Source organism: Natrix helvetica (assembly GCF_964273705.1).
Source record: "Natrix helvetica genome assembly, chromosome: 7".
In the NCBI taxonomy this organism is placed as follows: domain Eukaryota; kingdom Metazoa; phylum Chordata; class Lepidosauria; order Squamata; family Natricidae; genus Natrix; species Natrix helvetica.
In genome coordinates, this window is record NC_138558.1 from 3,588,305 (window position 1) to 3,600,824 (window position 12,520).

The window sequence follows — 12,520 nt, forward strand, 5'->3', positions numbered from 1 at the left end:
AAGTGATAGATTGATAGACAGACAGACAGATACACAGGCAGGCAGGCATAGACAGATTGATCATAAATAGAAGATGGATGGATAGATGGATGGATGGATGGATGGATGGATGGATGGATGGATGGATAGAGATAGTGGGAAATAACTGAGTGATAAATGAGTTAAATGTTAAGTTGATTTACATTCAGAAATTGTGAAATATAATCTTTACTGGGGAACTTTGGCTACAACAGGCATAGGTAATTACTAAGAGAATTATTTTGATAATTGGGAAAGTGTTATTATTCCAAATATTAAGGTTTGGATTCAGGCCATGTGTAATGCATCCATCTTTTTAAAAAATATTAAATATGAATAATACATTACCTCCTTTGGATACAGTGGTATTTATACCATGGGGACTAGAGATTGTTAACACTCTGATGACTTCGAATCCTTTAACCTTTAAAACTAGTGAAAATAGATTTATCTCAATGTTAACTAAGATTTCTAAAGTATTCATGTTGATAAGCCTAAGGTTGCTTATATTTTTATATCTAAAAGCCGAGTGTGGCATCGATAAACATCTGCCAAATAATGTTAAATTATTTATTGTATGCTGAAGATTTCTATCTGAAGCTTAATACTTAAAACTGTGGTCTCCATGGTATTGTTACTTGTTTTTGCGTATTAAAAGAAAGAAAAAAATGAAACTTCCCCTTCATGTACGCACTGGCAATTTGCAGCATTTATAAAAATGAAACCCCCATTTAAAAAAATAACTTATCCATTTTTGCAAATAAATTTATTTTCTGCTCTTCCAAAAAGGCTCCAATCTGTATCCCTTTGCATGGAATGTGTGATGCTGTCTTCTTCTTTTTTCCATTTGAAACCTTCCTGCAGTATTCTGTTAAATAATTGAAAGCAAAGTAATAGGCTTAGAATGTTTATACAATTTTTATTTTGTTTGGCATTTCAGTTTTCATCCTTAATTCCGACATTTCTAGTTTGTTCTGTACTTTTTAAAAAAAAAAGTCATTTTTTTTCCAGACTTGCAACAAAATAAAAGTTTTTTTTAAAAAAAACACACTGTACAAATAGACCTGGACTTACGACCACAATCGAGTCCAAAGTGTATGTTGCTAAGTGAAACATTTGTTAAGTGACTTTGCCCCATTTTACGACTTTTCTTGCCACGGTTGTTAAGTGAATCATTGGATTTGTTAAATTAGGATCGAAGCTGTTAAATTAGCAATTAGGTCGTTAAGTGAATCTGGCTTCCCCATTTGTGATGAACTGTTGTAAGTCGAGGACTACCTGTATAACAACGTTTCTCCACCTGGGCCATTTTAAGATGGGTGGACTTCAACTCCCAGAATTTTGGAATTGAAGTCCACAAGTCTTCAAAAGTTGCCAACTTTGGACATGCTGGCTGGGGAATTCTGGGAGTTGAAGTCCACAAGTCTTAAAATTGCCAACTTTGGACATCCTGGCTGGGGAATTCTGGTCCACAAGTCTTCAAAAGTTGCCAAGTTTGGAGTTCTCTGCTCTAGATTGTCCATAGCAACTTTTAAAGTTTTAAAAGTTGTAAAGTTTCTCTTGCTTTCTCAGAAATGTTCTCTGCTCCTTCCCCCTCTCGGCAGGCAGCACCATCACGCCCAACTACATCGATAATTCCACCGCCAACATCGCACCCTGGTGCACCTGCAACGCCAGCGGGAACCGGCAGGAAGAGTGCGAACGCTTCCTGCACCTTTTCACCGACAATCTCTGCCTCCGTAAGTGTGGCCTCTGGCCTCATTGAGATCCGGCACCTTTGGAGACAATTAGATGGGGGTTGGGACTGTGGTCCTTGAGAGCCGATGCGAGGGTATTTAGTCCTTTAAAGGAAGTTTTTCGGTTTGTTTTCTTTATCTGCAACAAGACTGACAGGGCAAGCCACTTATATATAGAGAGACGGCAAACCTCCCTCCCTTCTAGCACTGATGATGTTACCTAGTTGGGTGATGAAACGTCTGCAAGAAAACTACCAAGTTCAAAGAGCATCAAGGACCCTAACATCTTTTTCACCCTCCTCCTCCTCTTCCTCCCCCCCCCCCCCCGCACATCACACTCCCTTCTAGCATTGATGATGTTACTTAGCTGGATAATGAAATGTCTGCAAGAAAACAACTCAGCTCAGAGAAGATTTCACAGTCGTTTTCCTCCCCCTCTCCCTCCTCCTTCTCCTCTTCTTCCCTCCTCCGCCCTTCCTTCTCCTTCTTCTTTTCCTTGTTTATCTACTTGTTCTTCTTCTTCCTCCCCCTCCTCCTCCTGCTCCCCCTCCTCCTCCTCTTCTCCTTCTCCTCTTCTTCTCCTTCTCCTCTTCTTCCTCATCTTCTTCCTCTTCTTCCACCTCCTCTTCTTCCTCTTCTTTTTTTCTCCTCCTTTTCTTCTCTTCCTCCTCCTCTTCTTCTCCTTCTCCTTTTCCTCTTTCTCTTCTTCTCTTTCTTCTCCTCCTCTTCTCCTTCTCCTCTTCCTCTTCTTCTCTTTCTTCTCTTCTTCTTTCGTCTCTTCCTCTTCTTCTTCCTGTTTTTCCTTCTCCTCTTCTTCTTTCTCCTCCTCCTTTTCTTCTCTTCCTCCTCCTTTTCTTCTCCTTCTCCTCTTCTGCTCCTCCTCTTCTTCTTCTTCTTCTTCTTCTTCCTCCTCCTCCTTCCTGCTCCTCCTCCCTCCTCCTCTTTCTCTTCTTCTCCTTCTTCTTCTTCCACCTTCTCCTTCTCCTCCTCCTCTTCTTCCCCTCCTCCTCCTCTTCTTCTTCTTCCTCCTTCTCCTCTTCTTTCTCCTCCTCCTTTTCTTCTCTTCCTCCTCCTTTTCTTCTCCTTCTTCTTCTGCTCCTCCTCCTCCTCCTCTTCTTCTTCCTCCTCCTCCTTCCTACTTCTCCTCCCTCCTCCTCTTTCTCTTTTTCTTCTTCTTCCACCTTCTCCTTCTCCTCCTCCTCTTCTTCCCCTTTTCCTCCTCCTCTTCTTCTTCCGCCTCCTCCTTTTCTGAGGAGGGAAGGTTGATTGTGAGGCCCAGTGTGAATCCTGATGCTTTGGAAAGAGCAAAAACTGTTAGTTTCCATTCATTCTTTCTTGTCCTGCCTTCTGGTGCTTTGGAAAATAAGTTGGCCCCCTCCTCTTTGTGGCAGCCCCTCAAATACTGGAATACTCTTATCATGTCACCCCTAATTCTTCAGTCTAACTCCTTACCATCAGAGCATTTTTCAGGTGGGGAGGGGGAGTGGAACGTCTAAACTCCCAACCCGCAGGCCAGTTGAGTCATGCCCATGCCCAAGTGGCAGTTGGAACAGAGTTCTTTTCGGGTGGGGAGGGGGAGTAGAACTCCTTAGCATCAGAGCATGTTAATAATAATAATATAAGAAATACTAATGATCTGATTCAAATGTTTTGGTCTCCAGGTCTTTAAATCACCCTCGTTGCTCTACTTTGCACTTTTTCCAAAGTCTCAAGGTCTTTTGTTTTTGTAACATGGCGACCGAAACTGGAGGCCGTTCTCCAGGTGTGGCGTTATGGCTGTATGGCTCTCTCTCACACACATACCTTCCTCCTCTTCAGAAAATGCCATCCAGGCCTTTGGCAACGGGACGTATCTGAGTTCCGCCACCAGTCCGTCCACCTCGCCCACCACCCAGATGAGGAAGCAGGAGAGAAACCCCGACAAAGTGGCTGCCACTCGCCAGGAGAACATTCTGGAACAGCTGGAACCAACCAAGGTAGTCAAAGGCCTCGGGCGGAGGGGGGGTGGCACCTTGGGGCTGGACCCCCCCCCCCCACACACACCCCAGATGTTTTCAGACCTCTGGGTTCCATTTGCACCCAAGGCTCTGTTTGCTTCTCAAGCCTGGGTTTGTTGTTGGTGCTTGGCGGGTTGTGAGAATGGTTCTTTTATTACAACTATTCCTTTAGTGGCTGTTTGAAGTTACTACAACACTGAAAAAAGTGACTTCGTCTATCTATCTGCTTTATTCTGTCTATATCTGTCATCTATCTATTGACCTTCTAGCTCTTCTTTCTATTTATGATCTATCTATGCCTATCTATCTATATCTATATCTTTCTCTATATATATATGCATCTGTATCTCTCTATCTATATTTCTCTATCTATCTATCTATCTATCTATCTATCTATCTATCTATCTATCTATCTCCCTTGGGGAGAGGGAGCGGTTGACAAATCCAATAAATAAATAAATAAAATAAATATCTATCTAACTATCTCTACCTCTATTTCTATCTTTCTATCTCTCTCTCTCTATCTCTATCTCTCTATCTCTATCTATATTTCTCTATCTATCTATCTATCTCTATTTCTATCTTTCTATCTCTCTCTCTATCTCTATCTATATTTATCTATCTATCTATCCATCTATCTATCTATCTATCTATCTATCTATCTATCTATCTATCTATCTAGCTAGCTAGCTAGCTAGCTATCTATCTATCTATCTATCTAGCTAGCTAGCTAGCTAGCTATCTGTCTATGTATGTCTCTCTATCTCTATCTTTCTATCTCTCTATATCTATCTATATCTATCTATCATCTATCTCTATCTCTATTTCTCTCTATAACTATCTATCTGTCTGTCTGTCTGTCTGTCTATCTATCTATCTCTATCTTTCTCTCTATCGCTATCTCTCTATCTATATTTAGCTATCTATCTATATCTATCTATATCTATCTATCTATCTATCTATCTATCTATCTATCTATCTATCTATGTATATCTATCTATCTCTATCTATCTCTATCTATCTATCTCTATCTTTCTGTATCTCTCTATGTCTCTCTATCTATCTCTATCTATCTTTCTTTTTCTATCTCTCTCTCTATATATATATATCTCCCTCTGTCTCTCTCTCTCTCTCTCTCTCTCTCTCTCTCATCTACTTACCTACCTACTTTCCTACCTATCATCAAGTGACATTTACATTCCCAGCCTCAACGCCTCCTTCCTTCAGCTGCAGCGTTTCTGCAGCCGTGACCCTTTTCCTGCCCTTGGGAGAAGTGGGGGGGGTGTCTCCGGCCATTGTCTCCCGCTCCCCTCCTCCTCTGCAACTGCCTGCTCCCCAGCCGGTGGATGGCTTGTTGGTGAACCTGATTGTATCCCTTGTAATCGGCCTCAATTTCCCCCTAATTGCTTTCTAATCCCTATTAAAAGCTGCTTGTGAAAAGTCACATCAGCATCAGGGGTTTTTTCCGTGGGCAGGATCCCAACAAATAAAACGTAAAGCATCAGAGTGTTTGAGCCCCCAGCGTTAAAGAACACGGGTCTTCCAGCTTCATTTTATATATATGTGTGTGTGTGTGTGTATGTGTATATGTGTATGTATGTATGTATGTATGTATGTGTGTGTGTGTGTATCTATACACACACACACACACACACACACACACACACACAAACACATATATATACACACACCCCATAATAAAAGCAGGCTGAAGGGGAAGGAAAATGGATTGTTATATAGTCAATAGCATCAGAACTGAAGGCTGCAGCCTATAATTTGGGTATGGGAGAAATTAGCAAACAAGTCAAGTCAACAAGTGTCGGCTGTCTTGGTTTTAGCTTAGAAAGGAAGGAAGGAAGGAAGGAAGGAAGGAAGGAAGGAAGGAAAATGAGGGGAGGAAAGATTGGAAATGAGAGGAGGGGAGAAAGGAGGGAAATGAGGGGAGGGAGCGAGGGAGGGAGGGAGGAAGGAGGGAAAGAGGGAGGGAAATAAGGGGAGGGAGGGAGGAAATGAAGGAAGGAAAATGAGGGGTGGGAGGGAGGGAGGAAGGAAGGAGGGAAAGAGGGAGGGAGGGAAATGAGGGAAGGAAGGAAACGAAGGAAGGAAAATGAGGGGAGGATGGAAGGAAGATAACAAAGGAAGGAAGTTAAATGACGGGAGGGAGGGAAAAAGATAACACAGGAAGGAAGGAGGGAAGGAGGGAGGAAGGAAAGAAGGAAGAAAAAGAGAAAGTAAGTGAGAAAATAAATGAGAAAAAGAAAGAAGAAAAAAAGAAACAGTGAGAGAGAGAGAAAGAAAGAAAGAAAGAAAGAAAGAAGAAAGAAAGAAAGAAAGAAAGAAAGAAAGAAAGAAAGAAAGAAAGAAAGAAAGAAAGAAGTGTACAAACGTGGGGTGAGGAAAACTCTTCAGTCACAACTCTCCAAGCAGGGCTCTTTCTAAACTATCATATATCTGACCGCAACAATAACAGTGGCCTCTGGGTGGCAGCAAAGAGAAACACTTACACCCTCTCTGCTGCCCTCTGGGGACGGACCACAGTATTGCAGCTCAGGTAGGGTAATGCTGGACTGCAGCTTTTGACGGGGTCTCTCTGGGCCTGCGCCCAGGGTCCAAATGCAGCGTTTTGGTTTCCCCCTCGCCTATTCCGACCCTCCTTGCTGCCGCCGAGAGGAGCTGCTCTTTTATGGCCTGATAAAACTTCAGCTCCCGCAATCTTGCTATTCCTCCGCCGTATTTATTTATTCCCTTTCTAGCAGACGTCGGTTTGATCTCCCAGGCGTCTGTTGCTCTGAGAGAGCTTTGGAAGGCCTGCCTCATCCAAAGCTCTGTTCCTTTTGCTCCTTTTAAATACATTTTTATTAGGATGTTATTCGCCTTTCTTCAATGCCGTCAAAAGCGCACGAAACAAAACCCGAAAGAGAGAAAATACAAAAGACAAAAAGAAAAGGAAAGGGAGAGGAAACATAGTTGGGCCTTCTCCGCTCCTGTTCCTAGCGAATAATTGTCAGTCAAATTTAATTATTTGTTGCAACGAAACCATTAACAAACTGTTCAAAGGAAAAGGAAGGGAACCAAAGATATAAGTCGAGCTAAAAAGAATAAGAGGGGTTTTTATTGTCACTATTGTTGTCACTGCAAACTATGTCACTAGGAACAAAAAAAAAAAAAAACACCCTTATTTGTCTAAAACTACGTAAGGCATCAAGCTAAAATTTTAACTCCAAGGAGTCCTCAGCATGCAACCATGGAGCCCTACAGCTCTGTTGCTAAGCGAAACATTTGCTAAATCTTGCCCCCGTTTTATGACCTTTCTCGCCACAGTTGTTAAGCGAGTCGCGTTTATTAAGTGAATCTCGCTTCACTCTCGACTTTGCTTGTCAGAAGGTCACCCTCTTCCTCCTCTTCCTCTCTGCAAACCCCTCTTCCTGCTAGCACTGATGGTGTTACCTACTTGGGTCATGATACGTCTGCAAGAAAACAAACAAGCTCAGAGAGCTCCAAGGACTCCTGATCTCTTCTTGGTCTCCCATCCACGTCCTAACCAACCGCTTTGTTTTTTTGCAACATCCGTCCGCATTGCTCAGCGGCGCCACCTGCTGGAGAAGGGGAAAATGGACGTTTCCACCAGTTTTTAATCTGCAACTAAACCAGGGGTGTCCAAACTTGGGAACTTTAAGACTTGTGGACTTCAACTCCCAGAATTCCCCAGCCAGCTCTGCTGGCTGGGGAATTCTGGGAGTTGAAGTCCACAAGTCTTAAAGTTCCCAAGTTTGGACACCCCTGAACTAAAATCTTCCTATTGCGTTATTGGCCTCCAATACTCTAAAACAATCTCAGTCTGGTGCATCCCCTTTTTGGGAACCCCGATTGAGGGAGGGGGTGCAGAAAAAAAGAGCAGATTTCAGGGGGGGCCAGCCCCCCCTCCACCCCTTCCACCCCTTCCTTACAAAGAGTCTCAAAGTTGTTTATTTTTCTTTATATCTCACACTCCTTCACCACCCATCCAGCTCAGAGAGGGATATCTGGGTGGCATCCAGCTGAATGTTAAATGCGGGGATTAAATCCACATTTTCTGGAATTGCAGTTCTTCTGCAGGGGACCCTATCTCTGAAAAAAATAAAATAAAAACAGAGAGAGGGAAAGAGGGAAAGAGGGAGGGAGGGAGAGAGAGGGAGAGAGAGAGTCTTAATCCTCACCATTTCTTGAAAGACTTGCAAACAATGCCCCACTAGGCGTGATAAGGATGCCTGCTGCCCGTAATGCCTGTTGCTGTTAAGGCTTCTCTTCCTCCACGTGACGCTTCCTAGCCGTATTAAACTCCTGGTGGAATCCGGAGGCAGTCCACATTTTACAAAGAAAAAAGGCGTGAAGCCAATTGCAAGCACCGTCGATTTCCAAGGAGCGATAAAAAGCCTTCCTGGTTTTTATGGGAGCTGGGTGTCACGGCTCTCTCCCTGCCTGCTCTCCGAGGATTACGGAATAACAGAGTTGGAAGGGACCTTGGAGGTCTTCTAGTCCAGCCCCCCTCCTCAGAAGACAGAATAAGAGAGTTGGAAGGGACCTTGGAGGTTTTCTAGTCCATCCCCCTTCTCAGAAGACAGAATAAGAGAGTTGGAAGGGACCTTGGAGGTTTTCTAGTCCAGCCCCCCTCCTCAGAAGACAGAATAAGAGAGTTGGAAGGGACCTTGGAGGTTTTCTAGTCCATCCCCCTTCTCAGAAGACAGAATAAGAGAGTTGGAAGGGACCTTGGAGGTTTTCTAGTCCAGCCCCCCTCCTCAGAAGACAGAATAAGAGAGTTGGAAGGGACCTTGGAGGTCTTCTAGTCCAGCCCCCCTCCTCAGAAGACAGAATAAGAGAGTTGGAAGGGACCTTGGAGGTTTTCTAGTCCATCCCCCTTCTCAGAAGACAGAATAAGAGAGTTGGAAGGGACCTTGGAGGTTTTCTAGTCCAGCCCCCCTCCTCAGAAGACAGAATAAGAGAGTTGGAAGGGACCTTGGAGGTTTTCTAGTCCATCCCCCTGCTCAGAAGACAGAATAAGAGAGTTGGAAGGGACCTTGGAGGTCTTCTAGTCCATCCCCCTCCTCAGAAGACAGAATAAGAGAGTTGGAAGGGACCTTGGAGGTTTTCTAGTCCATCCCCCTTCTCAGAAGACAGAATAAGAGAGTTGGAAGGGACTTTGGAGGTCTTCTAGTCCAGCCCCCTGCTCAGAAGACAGAATAAGAGAGTTGGAAGGGACCTTGGGGGTCTTCTAGTCCAGCCCCCTGTTCAGAAGACAGAATAACAGAGTAGGAAGGGACCTTGGAGGTCTTCTAGTCCAGCCCCCCTCCTCAGAAGACAGAATAAGAGAGTTGGAAGGGACCTTGGAGGTCTTCTAGTCCAGCCCCCTGCTCAGAAGACAGAATAAGAGAGTTGGAAGGGACCTTGGAGGCCTTCTAGTCCAGCCCCCTGCTCAGAAGACAGAATAACAGAGTAGGAAGGGACCTTGGAGGTCTTCTAGTCCAGCCCCCCTCCTCAGAAGACAGAATAAGAGAGTTGGAAGGGACCTTGGAGGTCTTCTAGTCCAGCCCCCTGCTCAGAAGACAGAATAACAGAGTAGGAAGGGACCTTGGAGGTCTTCTAGTCCAGCCCCTTCCTCAGAAGACACTCTATGCCATTTCAGACAAATTAAAAAAAGAGAAAGACAGAGGAAGATACCACAGGTAGTCCTCAACTTACGACCACAATTGAGCCCCAAATTTATGTTGCTAAGCAGGACATTTCTTAAGTGAGTTTCACCCCATTGTACGACTGTCCTTGCCGCAGTCGTTAAGGGAATCCCTGCAGCTGTTAACTTAGCCACCCGGTTGTTAAGTGAGTCTGGCTTTCCCGTTGACGCTGCTTGTTGACAAGGTCACAAAAGGGGACCACGTGACACCCCTCCCCGGACACTGAGACCATCATAAATATGAGCCGGACACCAAGCGTGCAAATTTTGCTCACGAGACCAGGGGGATGCTGTAATGGTTGTGTGAAAAACGGTCGTAAGTCCCTTTTTTCAGAGCTGTTGTAACTTGGAACCGTCACTAAACAAACTGTCGAGGATTTCCTGTCATGCTTTGTAACATTTCGTTGTGACCTGTTGGCCGCCGGCCCCTCCAGCAACTGAATCAGAGGAGGAGGAGGAGGAGGAGGAGGAGGAGGAGGAGGAGGAGGAGGAGGAGGAGGAGGAGGAGGAGGAGGAGGCGGCGTGGGAATCAGGGTCAGCATCAGGACACCCTGAGAGCTCCGAGGGGGAAGAGGGAGTGGAGCTGGCAGAGAGAGAGAGGGGGAGAGGGAGAGGGAGAGGGAGAGGGAGAGGGAGAAGGTGGGGGGAGGGAGAGAGGCGGAGGCTGGGCCGTCCATCAACCCTCAGATGGAGAGTCAACAGCCCCCAGGTCTGGAGGTGACTGATGAGGAAGAGGAGGAACAGCTGGGTCCAGTGCCTGACGCACGTGGATGTGCAGGAGGCAGAGGAGAGGAGAGCAGTGGAAATCTACGGGCCGGTCCTTGAGACAGAACAGCCTCTGCTGATAGCAAAGCCCCACTCTGGCTCTGGGGATAAAAGGCAGGGGAAGGAGATGAATAGATGTGCCAGACAACTATTCATTTTCTGACCAGACGGACTCGTTAACTTGCGGTGAGAGAGAAACGTTTTGCCGGGGCTGCTGGTGCTCCTAATAAAGGAATCATGGAGTTCACTTCAGAGGGTTTGTTGTTTTTGGGGAGGTGGGTCAGAACACACTCCTTCTGAACTTCTCCGCTGCTCCCCTTTTTCTTGATTTGGCCTCCATCCTTCGCCACCTGGGGAACCCAACGAGTCCCACCTCCTCACGTTCTCCATTTCTCTCCTTGTCCTTCTAGATGTCCACAGAAGAGAAGCTGCTGCGTGATGCATCTCACCTCGCACCCGGACCCTCAGACGCTGCCCTGGCCTTGACCGTTGACCTCTGGATGATGGTGTGGAGCTCCACAGCCACCAGTACTGTCCTCCTGATGGCCATGTGAACCTGAGGAAGCCTTGCTCAAGGCCGCCCAGCATCCGAGGGGGCTGCTCGGTCTTCTAATTTTCCAACTTGGGACTCAGGAAGGTGGCCCCGCCCAAAACCACCGTCCTCCGCATCGACTTTGTAGCAAGAGGACAACACAACAAAAAAAATGAAACTCATCCCACGATCTTGTCTCTGAACGTCTTTCTGGAGAGCAAGAAGGAATCAACCATGAATGTCTTCAAGAAATCCTGCGTACTTCATCATCGACGTGAAGTCACGGACAGAAACCGATTCACGCAAGCGTCTTCTTCTTCTTCTTCATCTTTGACCTGTGAGTCAAAGCTGCCTTTTTTTATTTTTTATTTTTGGGTGCAAGGAAGCCCTCTTGCTTGAGAACGAGAAGCTCTTGCAGTCTTAGGAAGACCTTCTGAAACCAGGTTGAGATCCAAGTTCTCCACGCTTAGCGTGGGACGATAGCTGTGCCACCCCCAAGCCAATGTGTGGTCTAAAAACTGTGCCCAGCCAACTTATTTTTCAAAAGGGTTGAGTGGTTTTAATGAAGTAGAGCGAGGCCCGACCCCACCCCACCCCCAAGAGTCTGCACACAACCCAACAAGGAGAACCTTCCACCACGGTGATCTGGTGAGAACTAGAAAGTAGGGGGAGATGTGTTTTGAGATGTGGTCTTGGTGGGACCTTTGCTACGGATGGAAATTGTCCCCTCTTCTCATAGGCAATTGCATTCATTGGTTTCGGTTGAGGTTCTTCACCAAGGGAGCTTTGTACAGGACCTGAAGATTCTCCTACGGGGTTGACGTATGGGGTGTCTTCCCTGGGGACATCTTCTCTTCCCCTGTCCGTTCTCAAGAGCAGAAAGACAGCGTGGGTGGAACATCTCAAAAGCGTGTGTGGGATGGACATTTCATGCATAAGTTCTCCACGAGATGGACGTCTCACACGTAGGTTTCCACACCCTTTGCAAAATTGGGAGTGGGTTCCAAAAGCCAACCCATCACGCTTGGTGCCTCCAAGCCTTGGCCGGTTTCAAAGCCGAATTGAGCTTCTCGACCAAACTCACCAAAGCCGTCCAGCTCGCGTTGATTTCCCGGAGAAGGTTGGTGCTTTGAGCCGAGACTAAATGAGTAAGTGAAAACAGATGGTCCATCTGGATTGAACCCTGCTGATTCGCAGCCCTGGCTCATCCCTTGACCTCACCAGGAGGCCCCAAAACTTCATCATAAGTGGCTTTTTCATCCCGTCCCTCAGCTGTCTCTCTCTGTGGCCATGATGGATGAGTGTCATGATGTCACCACTTTCAGACCATAATTAATCCCAGCTTGGAGCTAATTCGGAGAGGGGATTTGAGATTGTCTGGTTGGGGTTCCTTCTACAGCTGCGGGAAATTGTTCTGATGCTCCGGGACTCTGCAGCAGGGGGCCACGGCCTCCTAAGAAAGGGTGAAAAATCGGACGTGCCCCAGAAAGGTTGCAGGCATTGCACCTGTGCCACACGGAGTGTGTACCCTCACAATCAGAGGTGGCCGTAGCAAGGTTGAATGTTACCGATAGGTTAATAGCAGAGGTGGGTTGCTACCGGATTGGACCGCTGCGGCCAAATAGGTAGTAACTTGGCGGCCTGCGCCGCTGAAACTGGCAGCGACCCAGGCCTGCCACGCCCCCGAACTGGCTCTCCTACGGTGGCGCCATCTTGATTTTCGGTACTGCGCCCTTGCAGAACAATTTTCATTGCACAAATTTAACTT

General features: G+C 46.2%; 1 protein-coding gene across 1 annotated transcript in view; it reads left to right on the forward strand.

The window, feature by feature from the left end:
- The window catches only part of GFRA4 (GDNF family receptor alpha 4), a gene marked incomplete at both ends in the record, with an annotated part of 90,888 nt that extends 78,584 nt beyond the window's left edge, over positions 1–12,304 (forward strand). The window contains 5 exons of the mRNA XM_081960310.1: positions 1,623–1,757; positions 3,573–3,730; positions 10,631–10,770; positions 10,854–11,010; positions 12,152–12,304. Coding sequence (XP_081816436.1) covers positions 1,623–1,757; positions 3,573–3,730; positions 10,631–10,770; positions 10,854–11,010; positions 12,152–12,304 — 743 coding nt within the window. The remainder of the gene's footprint in view (positions 1–1,622; positions 1,758–3,572; positions 3,731–10,630; positions 10,771–10,853; positions 11,011–12,151) is intronic.
- Positions 12,305–12,520: the final 216 nt, after the last annotated feature.